Source organism: Otolemur garnettii, unplaced genomic scaffold (assembly GCF_000181295.1).
Source record: "Otolemur garnettii isolate 467f Iridium unplaced genomic scaffold, OtoGar3 scaffold00025, whole genome shotgun sequence".
NCBI lineage: Eukaryota > Metazoa > Chordata > Mammalia > Primates > Galagidae > Otolemur > Otolemur garnettii.
In genome coordinates, this window is record NW_003852420.1 from 14052409 (window position 1) to 14069453 (window position 17045).

The 17045-nt window shown below is 46.5% G+C and overlaps 1 protein-coding gene across 1 annotated transcript in view; it reads left to right on the forward strand.

The window, feature by feature from the left end:
• The window catches only part of TTLL9 (tubulin tyrosine ligase like 9), a 41204-nt gene that overhangs the window by 13840 nt on the left and 10319 nt on the right, over positions 1 to 17045 (forward strand). Inside the window, exons 4-6 of the mRNA XM_023512221.1 lie at positions 8760 to 8850; positions 10463 to 10503; positions 11347 to 11434. Coding sequence (XP_023367989.1) covers positions 8760 to 8850; positions 10463 to 10503; positions 11347 to 11434 — 220 coding nt within the window. The remainder of the gene's footprint in view (positions 1 to 8759; positions 8851 to 10462; positions 10504 to 11346; positions 11435 to 17045) is intronic.

Sequence of the window (17045 nt, forward strand, 5' to 3'; positions counted from 1 at the left end):
GTTTCTTTTCTTTTTTTTTTTTTTTTTGAGACAGAGCCTCAAGCTATCTCCCTGGGTAGAGTGCTATGGCATCACAACTCACAGCAACCTCCAATTCCTGGGCTCAAGTGAGTCTCCTGCCTAAGCCTCCCAAGTAGCTGGGACCACAGGTGTCCGCCACAATGCCTGGCTATTTTTGGTTGCAGCCATCATTGTTGTTTTGGCGGCCCCAGGCTGGATTTGAACCCGCCACCTTAGGTGTATGTGGCTGGCACCTTACCCACTTGAGCCACAGGCACAAGCCTTGACACTCTGTTTCAACAACAACAACAAAAACAGAACAATGCTCTAAATTGACTCCTTCTACTCTCCCCATGAGGCCTGTCTTCCTGACTTATTGGTCCTGGTCCACCCAGAGTTTTCAAAAGGAAGGAGGGAGGAGGGAAGAGGGAAAGGAGTGAAGGAGAGAGTAAGAAAAGGTGGAAGCTCCTAGCACCGAGCAGCTTATGTGTGGAAAGTTCCACAAGGCCTCTGGGATGCCTGGAGCCAAAGTAGGCTGTCAAGGAGGAGACCCCTGCCCTCTGTCTCTCAGGAAGGGGCCAGTCTTCAGGGCTCAGTCATTGTCTGGGAGCAGCCCCAGCGAGTAGGCCTGGCCAACATAGCTCGGCCTCAGCTGGAAGCAGCTGCTACTCTCTGTCAATTACTCTCCTGCAGTGGGAGGCGTGCAAGGTGCATTCTCAGGGCCACAATACGAACTATTACAAAATTCTTTGAGCTATAGTAATAGATGTGCTTTTCATTAACAATTAAAGAGAGTTTAACAGCAGGTCTCAAAGCTGCTATAATTTCAAAGTCAGGAGGAGCATAACAATATTTTGAGTTGTTCACAACAATTGTAAAGAGGTATAAAAATAACTGTGATTTCTTTTGATGGCAAGGTCATGGGCATGGCTCATCCTCCTGTGATTTGTAGCCTGCCTTCATAATAGAAGGAAATGTGAAGATCTACCTAAGTCTTCGTGTATATAAAGATGAATTTTTTTTCTCATTTAAGCTTACACAAAGAGTTTCTTTTAACGAAGAAAGGCCAACTCCAGGGATGGTTTATTGGGAGGCTTCACAACACCACCAATTCGAAGCAGGCTGGCCACTCCTCTTGATCACAACATGGCTGCCATGCCTCTAGCTTCACCTCACATGTCCACTTGTCTCGGGAATGAAGTAATGCCCTGGCCTTGTGTCCCTTCTGAGGAAGACAAAAAATTTCCCCCAACTTTCCCTGTCCTCTTGCTGACCCATGCCTGAACCAATCACATGGGGGCACTATGAGAGCTCAGACCTCCCTAGCGGGCAGAACACCAAGACCTGACCCACACGGGTTCTGTTGGCAGGAAAGAAAAGGAAGTGGCTGCATTCAACACCTGATGCATGCTACATGGGGAACATGGCCCCCAGTGACAAGGCAGGGATGACAAGGGGCAAGGACTGCAGGTGGCCACAGCTGATACACAATTCCAAGTTATGTTTCATTCTGATAATCCATTTAAATATTGTTTTCCAATAAAAATTTTTTTCTATGAAAAACAGAATATGAAAATATTTTTCCCTAAGTTATCAAGTAAGATAGTTCCAGTAGTTAGCACCACGTTTATTGCATGATTTTGTGTCCTCCACCCACTTTGCAAGAGGTACATGAGCCTCAAGTTTGTACAGCACAGACTTAGCTATCTCGGACTTGTTCAACTGCTGGCTGGGTAATCATGGAAAATGTGCCTGCCCTCTCTGTTCATTGGTTATTTCAGCTACAAAATGAGGATAATATCCATTAATGGTTCTGTTGTGGAGTTTGGGGGGTTTTTGGATTTTTTAAAAACAGTCTCACTCTGTTGCCTTGGGTAGAGCGCTGTGGCATCATAGTTCACAGCAACCTCAAACTCCTGGGCTAAAGCAATCCTCTTGCCTCAGTCTCCCAAGTAGCTGGGACTATAGGAACCTGCCACGATGCCTGGTTAGTTTTTCTATTATTTATTTATTTGTTTGTTTTTTGAGACAGAGTCTCACTATGTCACCTGTGGTAGAGTGCCGTGGCATCACAGCTCACAGCGACCTCAAACTCTTGGGCTTAAAATCAATTCTCTTGCCTTAGCCTCCCTTGTAGCTGGGACTATAGGTGCCCGCCACAACACCTGGCTAATTTTTGGTTGTAGTTGTCATTGTTGTTTGTCAGGCCTAGGCTGGATTCGAACCTGCCAGCTCCTGTGTATGTGGCTGGCTCCCTCGCCGCTGAGCTGCAGGTGTGGAGCCATGGTTTTTCTATTTTTTGTAGAGACAGGGGTCTGGCTCTTGCTCAGACTGGTCAAACTCCTGAGCTCAGGTGATCCATCTGCCTCAGCCTCTCAGACTGCTAGGGTTACAGGCCTAAGCCACGACGCCTGGCCTGTAGGGTTTTTTCTTTTTAAGCTTTAATAAGGTAATGTGTATAAATAATCATGCCTGGCACAGAGCAAACATCTGATATGTATTAGCAGCTGGTATTGTCACTGTTATGAATAATTTTCCTAAAGTTAGTGTTTTGGTTATCGATTGCAGAGTAACTTAGTGACTTGAAAGAATAATAATTGGCTTGGCACCCGAGGCACAGTAGTTATGGCTCTGGCAACATACATCTGGGCTGGCGAGTTTGAACCCAGCCCAAGCCAGCTAAGCAATAATGACAATTGCAACAAAAAAATAGCCGGGGGCGGCACCTGTGGCTCAGTGGATAAGGCACTAGCCCCATATATGGAGGGTGGTGGGTTCAAACCCAGCCCCAGCCAAATTGCAACAAAAAAATAGCTGGTGTTGTGGCGGTCACCTATAAATCCCAACTACTTGGGAGGCTGAGGCAAGAGAATTGCCTAAGCCCAGGAGTTGGAGGTTGCTGTGAGCTGTGATACCACAGCACTCTACCGAGGGTGATAAAGTGAGACTCTGTCTCTAAAAATAAAATATATAGCTGGGTGTTGTGGTGGGCACCTGTAGTCCCAGCTACCTGGGAGGCTGAGGCAAGAGAATAGCTTAAGCCCAAGAGTTTGAGGTTGCTGTGAGCTGTGATGTGGCACTCTATTGAGGGCGACATAAGACTCTGTCTCAAAAAAACAAAATCAAAAATAAAAAACAATAATCTTAGCTCCTGAGCCTCCAGTTTAGACAACTCTTAACAGGGAAGGCTAAGTCGTGTCCCAACAACCACTGGGGCTAGCTCCACTGAGGCCAGAGGATCTGTTCCGTGCTGGCTTATACACTTGGCTGGCCAAGTTAGTACACATGTTGGCTGGGTGCTCAGCCAGAGGTGAAGGCTGGAAGACTCAGTGCCCCCTGTGACCTGGACTTCCTGACAGTATGGCTGCTGCGCTCCAACAGCGACCATCGTCAAAGAGAGAGCCAGGAAGAATGTGCATTGCCTGTTATGACCTGGCATTGGAATTCACACATCACTTCTGTATACAATTAGTAGAGATAGTTCTAATGACTCACTCTGATTCAAGGGGAGGGAATATTGACTTTATTTATTGATGGGGTTCTGGAGAACACGTGGACTGGAAATATTGTTGTGATTGTGTTTGGAAACCACCATCTGTTGGAGCTAGGTATTAGGCGATTTCCAGTTTCAACAACCCTGATATTTCCATGCAGGAAATTTATCTGTCATTCAAAGCCATTTCATTCTCTCACATAACAAGAAGCTGGAGGGAGGCAGTCCAGGCCTGGAGATGCGCTCAGTGATGCCATTAAAAGCCCAGGTTCCCTTTCTTTGTCCACTCTGCATCCTCAGTGTGTCGGCTTTTTGTCTTCATATTTGTCACCTCATGAAGGTGAGATGACTGCTGTAGTTGTACACATCACCTCTACAGACCGAGCATTCAAAGAAAGGAGGAAAGGGACCAAACATCATTTCTCTTCTCTATCGCTCTCTCTCCCTCCTTTGCTCCCTCTCTAATGTTTATAACAAGGAGGAAAATCTTTCCCGTCTCCAAGCAGATGTCCACTTACATCCCCTTGGCCAAAACTGGTCCCATAGTTTCCACCAGCTGCAAGGGAAGCTGGGAAAACCAGGATCTGGCCTTTCCAGCCTCTATCATGAGAGGTGGGTTTTGCCAGCTGGGAGGGAGAGGGAGGGAAGTGGTTACAGGGAAGGCAACCTTGGGTGGGCATGGGTATTCTTAGATTGAAAGGTATGAACCATGGTAGGGGAGGTGTGGTGGCTCACACATGTAATCCTAACACTCTGGGAGGCTGAGGTGGGAGACTTGCTTGAGCTCATGAGTTCTAGGTCAGCCTGAGCAAAAGTGAGAACCCCCCCCATCTCTACTGAAAATAGAAAAATTAGCTGCATGTAGTGGCACTTCCCTATAGTCTCAGTTACTTGAGAGTGACATAAGAGGCAAAAGGATGGCTTGAGCCCAAGAGTTTGAGGTTGCTGCGAGCTATATGACACCACAGCTCTCTAGCCTGGGCAACAGAGTGAGACGCTGGGTTTTTTTTTTTTTTTGTTGTTGTTGTTTTAAAGGAAGGTATGAACTAAAATACTTTTTTAATGGAAATTTAATAAAACAAAGAAAAGTGACCGAGTTGTAGAGACACAGTATGAATTTTCAGAAAGTGAACATACTCAGGTAGGCAGCATCTAAGAAGCATCACCGGCACTTCAGCAGCCCTGCTCAGACCCTTTCCACTCACAGTCCTCCAAGTCACTAGCAGCATGGATTGGTCTTGCCTGATTTTGTACTTTATGTCACTGGAATCTTATAGTACGACCACGTGGTGCAATTCATCCTCCTGATGTGGGTAATTGCAAATTGTTAATTGTCACTTTCACATACTGTTCGACTGAGTGAATATTCATCCATTTGAGAGTTTCAAGGTTGGAGCTTTTATGAATAGTGCTGCTATGGGAGTCCCTGTTCATGGTGTGGGCACGCATGTGCACATATCTCTGTGGTGTAAGTACCTAAGAGAAGAGTTGCTGGGACTTGGGATGGGGATATCTTTGTTAAACTTTCATGGATGCTGCCAGTTACCAAACAATGTTCACTCCCACCAGCAGGGTGTGACAGTCCGGTTTCTTCACATCCTCACCAACACTTATATTCTCTGTCTTTAACTTTAATCCTTCAGAGGTGTCCAACCTGCAGTGTGTGAGCCACATGCAGATTATTTGAGGACTGTTTTGATTATCCGTGGTGTTTGATATTATGAAAATGATGAGATCTTTTTTTTTTCCATTTTGCTCATCAGCTTCTGTTAGTATCTGTGTATTTCAGGTGAGGCCCAAGACAACACTTCATCTTCCAATATGTGGCAGAGGAGAAAAAAGTTTGGACACCCCTGGATCATATTGTGATTTCATTAGCATCTCCCTGGTAGTCATGAAGTTGAGTGTCTGTTTGTATGTTAACACTGATAATCTTTTGTGAAATGCCTGTTCGAGTCTTTTGCAAGGCTGTGAATTGTCACACTGATGAGTTGCTCTCCAAAATTGCCATGCACATTGAGCCACCCCGAGCCACTGCCAGTCCTTCAAAATCTTTCAGGCACACATACAACCCTGCTCCAGGGTGCACAGAATGGCAGGCAGAACAGGGGCCCTTCATGCAATGGACAACTGGTGCAACCTCGCCTGCCAGCTCTGCCTGCCCCTGCATTGCACAGAGAGCCTCAGGTGGGCCAGCAGGGCCAAGCTCAGAAGAGAACAGAAGGAAGGAGAGCTTGCATGTGCCAGGTGCATTTCTGCTGGAAGAAAGACGACTCAGGGACTTGGTCAGTGGCTGCAGATAACTGAAGGGCTGTTCTGGTGCCTAGGAATCAGATTTGCTCTAGGAGGCCCTAGCAGCCAGAGCTAGACTGGCACATTTAGCTCTGCACAGGTTAGGCTGTGAAAGTTCTGTGAAGTCTGGGTTACTGCTGCAGCATAATGCCCAGCACACATTAGCAGCTAATTTATACCTTAACTGGTTACCAATGCTATCTCGCAACCCTTTTGAGGGTCAGCAAAAGGGCCCTTGGGGGGGGGTGTTGGTGGGGCTAGGGGAGAGGTTAGTGAGCTCCCAGGCACTATGGGTGTGCAAGGCCAGGCAGGTGACCATTGTAGAAGGACCATCGTAGATCATCACTCAAAGGAGGGAGGGTTGCCTTTGGTGGGGACCACTCTGTGTGATTAAAGATTCTCCCAGCCCTTAGACTCTGTGAAGCCATGAATTATCCACGCTGGGGTTCAGCAAAGCCAGACTGATTTCAGTATTAGCCGAAGCAAGCCCTAATTAGGAAGGCAAATTGATTTCCAAAAAAAGAATCGGATGATATGTTCCCAGGACTGTAAGAAATGGTTTTTTAATTGTCTGTTCTTTTGCATTATTCATGCAAATGTATGTCTTTGTGAGCTCAGTCAGTCTCTGTCTTTCCTGCCTCTCTCCTTGTCCTATGCTTAGCACCTTCTCTGTTCCAGCCCTTTTGGAACTGAGCTGGGCCATTGCTCTGGGGAAGCTGGGGGCCCACAGAGGAGATGAGACAGAGAAATGCTGGGGAGGGGCCCAGGCACAGGGCCCAGCAAGGACCCACACAGCTGAGAGCTGGCCTTTCTGCACCCACTCCCATCCCAGGTGGCCCGGTCGCAGGGGAAGGGCATCTTCCTCTTCCGGAGGCTGAAGGACATCATGGACTGGAGGAAGGTGAGCTGGCCTCTTCCCCCTTGCTCCCAAACCTTCCTCTGCCCTTGCCAGCAGGAGGGCCGCTCCTTCCTTCACACCTCAGAGGGATGGCAGTGAAGCTATGCCCACAGGCCTGCCCATTAAATCTCAGGGCTCTCTGGAGTTCAAATCCTGCCCAGTTTCAAATCCTGGCCTTGCCATTCAAAAGCTGGTGACCCTGGCTCGGCACCCGTCGCTCAGTAATTAAGGTGCTGGCTATATGCACTGGGGCTGGTGGGTTTGAAACCAGCCTGGGCCTCCTAACAACAATGACAACGATAACAAAAAAAATAGCTGAGTGTTGTGGCAGGTGCCTGTAAACCCAGCTACTTGGGAGGCTGAGACAAGAGACTTGCTTAAGCCCAAGAGTTTGAGGTTTCTGTGAATTGTGATGTCACAGCACTCTACAGAGGGCGCCAAAAAAATAAAAAAATAAAAAAAGCTGGTGACCTTGGGCAGTTTTCACCTCTCAGTGTCCCAGTAAATAGTACCTGCTGAGGATGCAATGAGCTAATAAGTATAAAACCCCAAGAATAATGCCTGGAGTTTAGTAAGTGTATGTTCTCTTTCTGGGCCTCCTGCTCATCTGGCTGTGGAGAGACGGCTGACCCTCCCTGAAGGTCCTTGACTGAGGCTCAGGGTCAACTCCCTTCCTCTGCCAGCCCCATCTTTGTTCCAAGACACTGTGCAGTAGAAATCCTTGTTCAAATCCTGCCTGTGCCACTCAGCAGCTGTGTGGTCTTGCGAAAATTGCAGAAGCTCTCTGAACCTTACAGTGCTGGGTGGGCAGGAGGAGCAGGACCCAAAACCCTGCAGGCCAAGCGCCTGCTACACAGTGACGTGCGGCCGGTGCTCAGTGTCTTTACTCCTCCCCTGGAACTGCCAGGGCCCTGCAGGGAAGAAGCTCACCAGCCTGGAGGCCCAGCCCACCCGGAACACCATCAATCCCTCTGGCAGCCACGTGAGTGAGGGTGGGACAGGGCCAGGGTCCCAGGAAGCAAAGGCTTGGCTGCCTCTATCTTGACACTTGTCCAGGGGATTAGTGATGGTGGGTGGAGAAAATCTGCTCTGAGAGCCAGAAGCCCTGAGTGCCAGTGCTCCCTGCCACAAGGCTGTTGCTTGATCCCCTCAAGTGTGTGACCCTTGGCTTTGGGTAGAAGGGACAATGGGTGGGAAGGGACGCTGCAGCCCACGAGGTGCTATGCACAAGCGTGAGAGCAGTGCTGTCTTCCTGGGCTGGGCTGGCAGCGGGAGAAGGGAGAGCAGTGTCCTGGGGACCGTGGGTCCCTACGTGGCACTGTCCAGTAGAACTTTCTGCAGGGATGGAAATGATGTCTATCTGTGCTCTCCAACGCAGTGCCTGCTGGCCACGGACTGATACTGAGCACTTGCCATGTGGCTTGTGTGACTGAGGATTTCTAAAATTTCATTTCCTTTTTAAAAATTGTAGTAAAATATGCATAGCATGAAATTCGCCTTTTAACCATTTTTAATTTTTCGAACTTTTCATCTTTCCAAACGGAAACTCGGTACCCATTAACCACTAACTCCCCATTCCCTCTTCCCCCTGGGCCTTAGTAACCCCCATCTACTTTCTGTCTCTATAAATTTGACCTCTCTAGGAGCCTCACATAAGCGGGATCATACGGTATTTTTCCTTTTGTGTCTGGCTTATTTCACTTACCACCCTATCTTCAAGTTCCACCCCAGTCGTAGTGTGTCATTTCATTTCCTTTTAGTCAGTTTAAATGCAAATGTAAAGATGTGGCCAGTGGCTGCCCCATTGGACAGCTCAGATCTGGAGATTAAATGTTCAGGCTCTGAGCCCAGACTGTGTGAGGCTGCAGCCCGGCTACACCATGGAATGGCTGTGTGACCTTGGGCAAGTCACTCTCCCTCTCTGTGTTTCATTTTCTCATCTTTAAAATGGGAATAATTACCTGATAGGGTTGATTTAAGGATCCGGTGAATTACCCCAAGTAGAGTGCCTAACAAAATGCCTAGTACACAGAAGGTACTCAATAAATGTTCAATTGTTATTATTATTACAACTAGGATACAAGATGCTCTGATGACCAGAAAGATGATATTCCTGTGGAGAATTACGTAGCTCAGCGTTACATCGAAAATCCCTACCTGATAGGAGGTAAGATAGCTGGGTCTGTTCCCTGCTGTCCTGATGAATGGTCATCAGTCAGTCAACAAGCATTGACCAGCAGCCTGCCAAGGGGCAGCCTGACCCCAGGCATGAAGGGGTACGTGGTCAGAGACCAGCATGCTGGCACCTCTTAGCCATTGCCTATACTGTTTGCTCTGGCCAGCTGGCCCTTCCCACTCCTTTCTTGGTTCAGGAAAATTCTCCTTCAAGAACCAACTCATTCTTTCATGCATTTGTCCAACAAGTATTTATAAAGAGCCCTCTCAGTGCCAGCTCCTGTCCTGGACGCTGGCTGCCCACCTGCTCTCAGGGAGCTCGTTCCCCAGATGAGCAGGCTGCAGTGAGCCAGAAAACAAATACATAAAGCAATCTCACACAGTGGTGGGTGTTAGGAAGCAGATCAGGCAGGGTGATGGGCATAGAGTGACGAGACCAGGGAGGGCCCATCTGAGCAGGTGACATGTGAGCTGAGACCCAAAGGACAACTGTGAGCAGATTTGGAAGGAGAGGAGTACAGGGAAAGAAAAGCAAGTCCCCTCCCCAAAGCGTTTGCAGGTACCTGCAACACCCCCCTGCTTCTGCTATTCCCGCAGGGGGGCAGGCTTGTGTGAGCAGGAGTGTGATTCTCGGGGGGGGGGGGTCCCTCATCTGTGGGACAGGTGCTCCAGGTTGCATCACTGTAATAGCCTTAATGCCAGTTGCCTTCCTCCACCTCCTCAGGCATGACCTTCCTCAGGGGCAGCACCTAGGTCTCTTCGCCTCTCTCCTTCTACCCAGTGAGCCCCCATCCTGTCTGTGGCTTAAACACCAGGCAGATGCCAGTGACTTCTATCTTTTTGTTCCCAGCTGAGACCTTGCCCCTGAACCCCAGATCTGATGTCCGACAGCCTGTGACATGCCTGTTGAGCATATGCCAGCAACTCGAACCCCGTATGCCCCAAATTCTGCCTCTCCTACCATCTGGCTGATTTTTCATCTTCCCCAGTGGGGACACAGCCCTTCCACCCCCAGCTGCTAAGCCAGGGCCAGGAGCCATTCCGGGAGCAGCCCTCTCTTCCCCTCCCACATCTGGTTCCTCATCAAGCTTCTCCTAGCACTTCAGTCTGTCTGGCTACCCCTCTTCCCCCATCCTTGTCCTGGCCACTGTCCTCACCCACTTGTACAAATGCACCAGTTCCTCATGAGTGCCTGCCCCTGTCCTGTCCCCTTGGTTCTACTCCAACACAGTAGCCAGAAGGATGGAGTTCCTTCAGTGGCTTCCCATGGTTTCTGGGACAAAACCTAAAGATTGCAATGACCTAGTGCTTGCCAGCCTTGTTGACCTCATCTCCTTCCACTCTGCCCTTTGGCTCAAGTTCTTCACCCTCTCTAGGCCTCTGCCATGCAGTTCCTCAGGCCTGAGGCCCTGCCCCACTGTGGGGCACGCAGGCCCCATCTCGCCCTGCAGGTCATTGCTTCCCCTGGGGCCTTCCTTGATCCCGCGTCTCAAGCCTTTCCCTATGTTGACCCTCCCATCTACTGCTATATCCCCCAAAGCTAACACAGTGCCCAACACAAACCGACATTCACTACCCAAATTAATTCTTTCTTTGCCTCACAGGTCGCAAGTTTGACCTGCGTGTCTATGTGCTGGTGATGTCGGTGAGTAACTAAGGCAGAGTCCTCCTCCAGGGGGTTGGGGTGGCCGGACTAGGGATCAGGGAAGAAGCCATCCTGGGGGCACCTGTATGAACTTGTCTGGTGTTCTCTCCGCCTTGGAGAGCCACAGGGGACATCTAGGGACAGGGGCGGGGGCAGCCAGACAGACTTAAGTTTTACCATCTTAAATGTCCCAGCATCTAGATTTCTCCCCTGCCTGTCTTTTATTCATTCGGTCACCCACAGTAAATGCAGAGAACATTTATTGAGCATCTACTAAGTGCTAGGCCCTGGTACGTAGCCGATTTCATCTCATTCAGTCCTCCTAATAATACAATAAAGTAAGTTCTGCTATTATCTTCATTTTACAGATGAGGAAACAGATACAGAGAGGTTGTGTGACTTGCCCAAGGTCACACAGCCAGGGAGTGGCAGAGTTGGGATTCAAACTCAGAGCCTACTCTCATAACCAGTTCAGCAAATGTTTAAGCCTACATAGTGTGCTGGGTACAAGACAGAGGGATGTCCAAGGCAGGCTCAACCCTGTCCTCCTGGACCTCACCATCTAGGGGAGTGTATGGATTCACCCTGAGTTGGGGTGTATCACACGCAGCGGTGGAGCACAGGAGATGCCCATTCATTTTGTTCCTTCTGCATTCATGTCCCCCTGGGGGAGGAGGGGATAGATTCAGAGGAAGCTGATGTTAGAACAGGTGCTCACAGGCTGATTTGGGAAAGGAGGAGGGGTTCCAGGAGGAGGGAACAGCAGGTACAGGACCTAGGCGGTGTGTGAGTGCCTGTATGATTCCCTCCCCTTTTTCTCTCTCTGTTTCCACCTCCCCTCAGTATATCCCTCTGCGGGCCTGGCTCTACAGGGATGGCTTTGCCCGATTCTCCAACACCCGCTTTACGCTGAACAGCATCGATGACCAGTGTATCCTGGGATCTGCCTCCCCAGCCCCACGCACCTGCCCCTTCCATCTTCTGGCCAATCCTGAGTGACCTTCTTCATCCACAGATGACTTTCTGGTGCCTGGTCTGAGTATGGGAGACACAGCAGTGAGGGAGACAGGCCTGGTCCCTTCCCTCCAGGAGCTTCCAATCTTGGGGGGATCCTAGGGGAGTAGTCCAGCTCTGCTCAGAGCGGCTCACCCCTAACCACTCTACTGGATGATTGTTTTGGTGGGGGGGGGGCCTACCATTCACATATATTTATATTCATAGGATTGGACAGTTTTTAGCCCCTTTGGAGAACAGTCACATTCTTTACGTGCCTTTTTCTTCAGTGCCTGTCATTGGCTCACTCCTTCATTCAAATATAATGCTATTTTCACCCATCCAATTGGCAGGGACCAAAACTTTGATAACATGCTGTCTTGGCAAGGCCGCATACTCCATGCATACATATGCTGCTGGTGGGAGTGTAAATTGGTCCAATCCCTTTGAAGGCAATCTGGCAAATAATCTATCAAAAGACAAAGGCATATACCCTCTGACCCAAAAATTCCCCTCTGGAGATTTATTCTACAGAGACAGCCACCATAGAGGAGCAGACAGGCTGAAAGGTTGTTATTGACTGCATGACCTTGTTAATGACAGCAAAAAAAAAGGAAGCAATGGAACAAATGGCTCATTTATGCAACGGAATACTATACGATTAACAAGGAACGGGAAGTGCTTTATGTCCTGACATGAAACAATCCCCAAGATAGATGTATAGTTACTGGGGAAAAAACCCAGAGTTTGTGTAGAACAGTGTAAAAAGTATGTTCCCATTCATGTTAAAGATTACATCTCTCTCTATATTTGCTCATCTGTACATACCATGTTTCCCCAAAAATAAGACACTGTCTTATATTTATTTTTTCTCAAGAAGACACATTAGGGCTTATTTTCAGGGGATGTCTTATTTTTATTAAGTATAATACAACAATCTACATTTATTCAAATACAGTTAAGTCATCTTCTTCTGGAACCTGACAGGGGGAGCTGACCTTGTTGGTGGGGCTGGCGCTAGGGATGCGTGAACTCCTTTCCCCTAGCCGTTTGCACGTGCAGTAGGATGCCTGCGATTGCTTGCGGTTACCACACACGCACCCCACCCGCACAAGTGCGAATGGCTTGGAGAAAGGAGCTGTGGCAGATAAAAGGTATTCCAGTCTTCCTTACCGCTCTGCGCTGAAATGCAGGGTGTGGCTATGCAGATACGCTGCACAGCTTCACCCATCACTAGGTCTTATTATCAGGGTAGGGCTTATATTTAACAAATGCATAGAAATCCTGCTAGGGCTTATCTTTTGGGTAGGTCTTATTTTCAGGGAAACATGGTAGACATCTCCAGGATGACAAAAATCTGGACATAGAAGTTGTCTTTGGGAAGAGCAATGGGTGGGTAGGGACAGAGTAGATGGGAGATATCTCCTTGTATACATTTTTGTACCTTTTAACTTTTGAGCCATGTGAAGGTATTATCTGGTCAAAACAGAAATATCAAAAAAAAGTTTCTTAGATTTTTTTAAGCCTGAGCATCTGAAGCTGGCAGGGCCAGACCATCTGCAGGTATATGCATTCAGGGAAGATGGGCGTGGTGCCTCTCAGCTTCCAGCTTGGGCAATCCAATGTTTTTAGCCAATTCACATCTCTCTGCCTTAATTTCATCATTCATGTAAGTATGTGTCCAAGGGAATGCATTTATTTGCATTGCTATGCGTGAGATCACAATTTGGCCCTTCTGACTAACTTTGATAATTGTTTCTCTTTCACCAATTTCAGCATTTCCAGTACATTTATTTTATTTTGTAAATCTAATAAGCATTTGTCATATGCAAGTCATGGAATTTGGTTTTATTGCCACTGTGTTTCTTAATTAAAATTAAATAATACATGGAAAGCACTTACAACAGTGCCTGGCCCAGAGTGACCCTTCAGTAAATATCAGCAGTTCTCCCAACTCCACTTAAAATTGTTTGCACATCTCTGAGCATCATGGGAAATTGTTAAGCACACTAAGCCCTCTCCTTGGGCTAGTTTCTGTTTAATGAAACCTTGCTATTTTCACAATGAGTGAATACACATCATTTTCCACCCCCTCTTTTATATTGTTTGTAATTGTTTAATCTTGAAATATTAATAGAAAATAATTTCTTACTTTCTGGTAATAGAAAATGAAGCAAAGACTATAAGAAACCCATCCATCTACCATCCAGATTTAACAGATTGATATTTTCCCATATTTGCTTCAGGTATTCCTTACCAAGTATTAAAATAATAAGAGCTTGGTGCTTGTAGCTCAGAGGCTAGGGCGCTGGCCACAGACACCAGGGGTGGCAGGTTCAAACCCAGCCCGGGCCTGCCACACAACTATGACAACAACAAAATAGCCGGGCATTGTGGCTGGCACCTGTAGTCCCAGCTACTTGGGAGGCTGAGGCAAGAGAATCGCTTAAGCCCAAGAGTTTGAGGTTGCTGTGAACTGTGACACCATGGCACTCTACCAAGGGCTACATAGTGAGACCGTCTCAAAAAAAAAAAAAAGGTAAAATAATAAGAAACACATTTTAACCTGACTTTTATATATATATGTAAATTCAACATACCTATAGTTTACACATAATTACTCAAAAATATATACATATGTAAATATAGTATATCTATACATACACAAAATATAAAAAGATTCATAGAAACAATGTATATAATAATGAACAAGTAGAAACAACTTAAGCCATGTTTGAGGGATGACAAAATGAATTATAAAGGATCTACAATATGATCTTATACATCAGTTAAAAACGAGGTGGATTGACATGTCAGGACACAAAAGTATCTAAGATAAACTATCAAATGAATAAGCAAAATACAAGGTATGGAGCTGGCGTGTCTGTGATCCCATTTTTTCTTTGAAGGAAGTACATTTCTGTTCAGGGAAAACATGAAAAGATGATCACGATTCTCTAATCTTACGTCTGAAAACTGCAAAGGACTAGAATCAGGTCAGGAAACATTTATTTTCAGCTTTACACATGTTCGTACATTATCGTTGTTTTGACAGCTGATAGGCATTACTCTAATAATAAAAATAATAAAACATTTAACAGGCATAGTTTTAATGTTATAATGAACGCGGTATAGCTCACTAAAGACACATCAGAAAATGCAGGAAAGTACAAAAAAGAAAAGACACTCTCTCTAGGTACATTTTCTAGTGATAACCAGCTCCCGTTTCGGTGCTTTCCCTTCCAGGTTCATCTGTAGAGGTTCTTGTTGTCACTTGCCTTTAACATACAAGTGATCCCACCATATAAATAGAACCTTTTTTTTCACTAAACATTATCATCAGTATTTTCCTCGTAGACATTTGTTATTAGTTACAAAACATTCCACTGAGTAGATTTACTGGTTACTAATCCCCCATGCTGCAGACAGCTTCGAAATAGTCAATTTCTTGCTACTATGACATGCAATGCTCCAAGGAATGTATAGTTTTTGTAAACCTTTTGCTGCATTTAAGATTTTTCTTTTGGGTGGTTTCACAGAGGTTTTAAATACTGGGTCAACCACATCTGGCCAGATTGTTTTCTTTCTTTCTTTTTTTTTCTGAGACAGAGTCTCAAGCTGTCACCCTGGGTAGAGTGCAATGGTGTCATAGCTCACAGCAACCTCAGACTCTTGGGTTTAAGTAATTCTCTTGCCTCAGCCTCCCAAGTAACTAGGATTACTGGCGCCTACCACAACACCTGGCTATGTTTTTTTTTTTTCTTTTTTGATACACAGCCTCAAGCTGTCGTCCTGGGTAGAGTGCTGTGGCATCACAGCTCACAGCAACCTCCATCTCCTGGGCTCAAGTGATTCTCCTGCCTCTGCCTCCCAAGTAGCTGGGACTACAGGCACCCTCCACAATGCCCGGCTATTTTTTAGTGGCAGCCATCATTGTTGTTTGATGGGCCTGGGCTGGATTTGAACCCGCTAGCTCAGGTGTATGTGGCTTGGCATCTTAGCTGCTTGAGCCACAGGTGCTTTTTGTTGCAGTTGTCATTGTTGTTTTAGCAGGCTGAGCCAGCCTCAGTGTATGTGGCTGGCTCCCCTGTACTGGGTACAATCATTTTAAAAAGCCATTCCTGAAACAATTGGCACATCTAGATGAAGCACGTAGGAGCCTTCATTATACTATTCTTGTAAATATTCTGTGAGTTTTGAATTTTTCAAAATAAAAAGGTAAAAAGGAAAAAAAAACGTAGCTAAGGATGGAGAAACAGGATTTTGCTGTAGAATTTGCATCTCTCTTAATTTGCATTTCTCTCATTTACATCCCTTTGAAATTGTGTATCTTCTATGGCTGGGAACTTTGAGCATTTTCCCACTCGGTCTTCTACCAGTTATAGTTTCTCTTTTATGTTTTCATATTCTTTATTTGATAAATAAAGGGTCATACGTTCTATTGTTAACAATTTATGAGATTGTCATGTGACAAAAACATTAGACCCTCACATCTGCTACAAACCTTTTCTCTAGTCGTGTTTGCCTTGAATTTTTGTCCTGACATCTGTTTTATTTTTATGCAGTTGACTCCTTAGTTGATTCCATAGCTGTCCATTGATTTCCTCTGTGATTTCTACTGTTATTTCTAAGCTAAGAAAATTCTCTTCCTCCTAAAGATTTGACAACTATTCAGCTTCATTTCTCTGTGGATTTTTTTTTTTTCTTTTGACACAAGGTTTCACTCTGTCACACAGGCTAGAGTATGATGGCATCATCATAGCTCACTGCAACCTCCAACTCCTGGGCTCAAGCACTTCTCCCCAGCAGCTGGGACTACAGGCGCCCACCACAGTGCCTAGCTAATTTTTCTCTTTTTTGTAGAGACAGGATCTCGATCTTGCTCAGGCTGGTCTCTAACTCCTGATCTCATGTGATCCTCTTGTCTTGGCTTCCCAGAGTGCTAGGATTAGAGGCATGAGCCATCACTCCTGGCCCTGTGATTGATTTTGATTGTGTATTTATTCTTTGCTGTGTGACCCGTTGGTCCATGGGGACCTGGTTTTAGGTTGGTTGTGGAAAAGGGAAGCTCTGAGTTGGCTGACCCATCCCCGCTCTCCTATTTAACCCCTTCTTCCTGGCTGCCCCTGGGGAGGTGCACTTTCTCTTCGACTGCAGGCTGGAGCAGTGGGTGAAATGTGAAGTCTGGGAGCCATGCAGTCCGTCATCAGAAGGGAGGATTCTTGCTCTTAAGCCAGTAACTCGCTTGACTGAGTGTCCTCTTTTCCTAAGATTTTATAACAGCTTTATTGGGATATAATTGAGCTTTATAGATAATAGCTTTATATATTGAGATCTATATTGAACTTAGGGAAAGCATGCAATGAAATGGGGCTCATCATATTCACACAACCACAGTCAGTTTTTTTTTTTTTTTGAGATGAAGCCTCAAGCTGTCCGCCTGGGTAGAGTGGCATGGCATCATGCTCACAGCAACCTCCAACTCCTGGGCTCAAGCGAGTCTCCTGCCTCAGCCTCCCAAGTAGCTGGGACCACAGGCGCCTGCCACA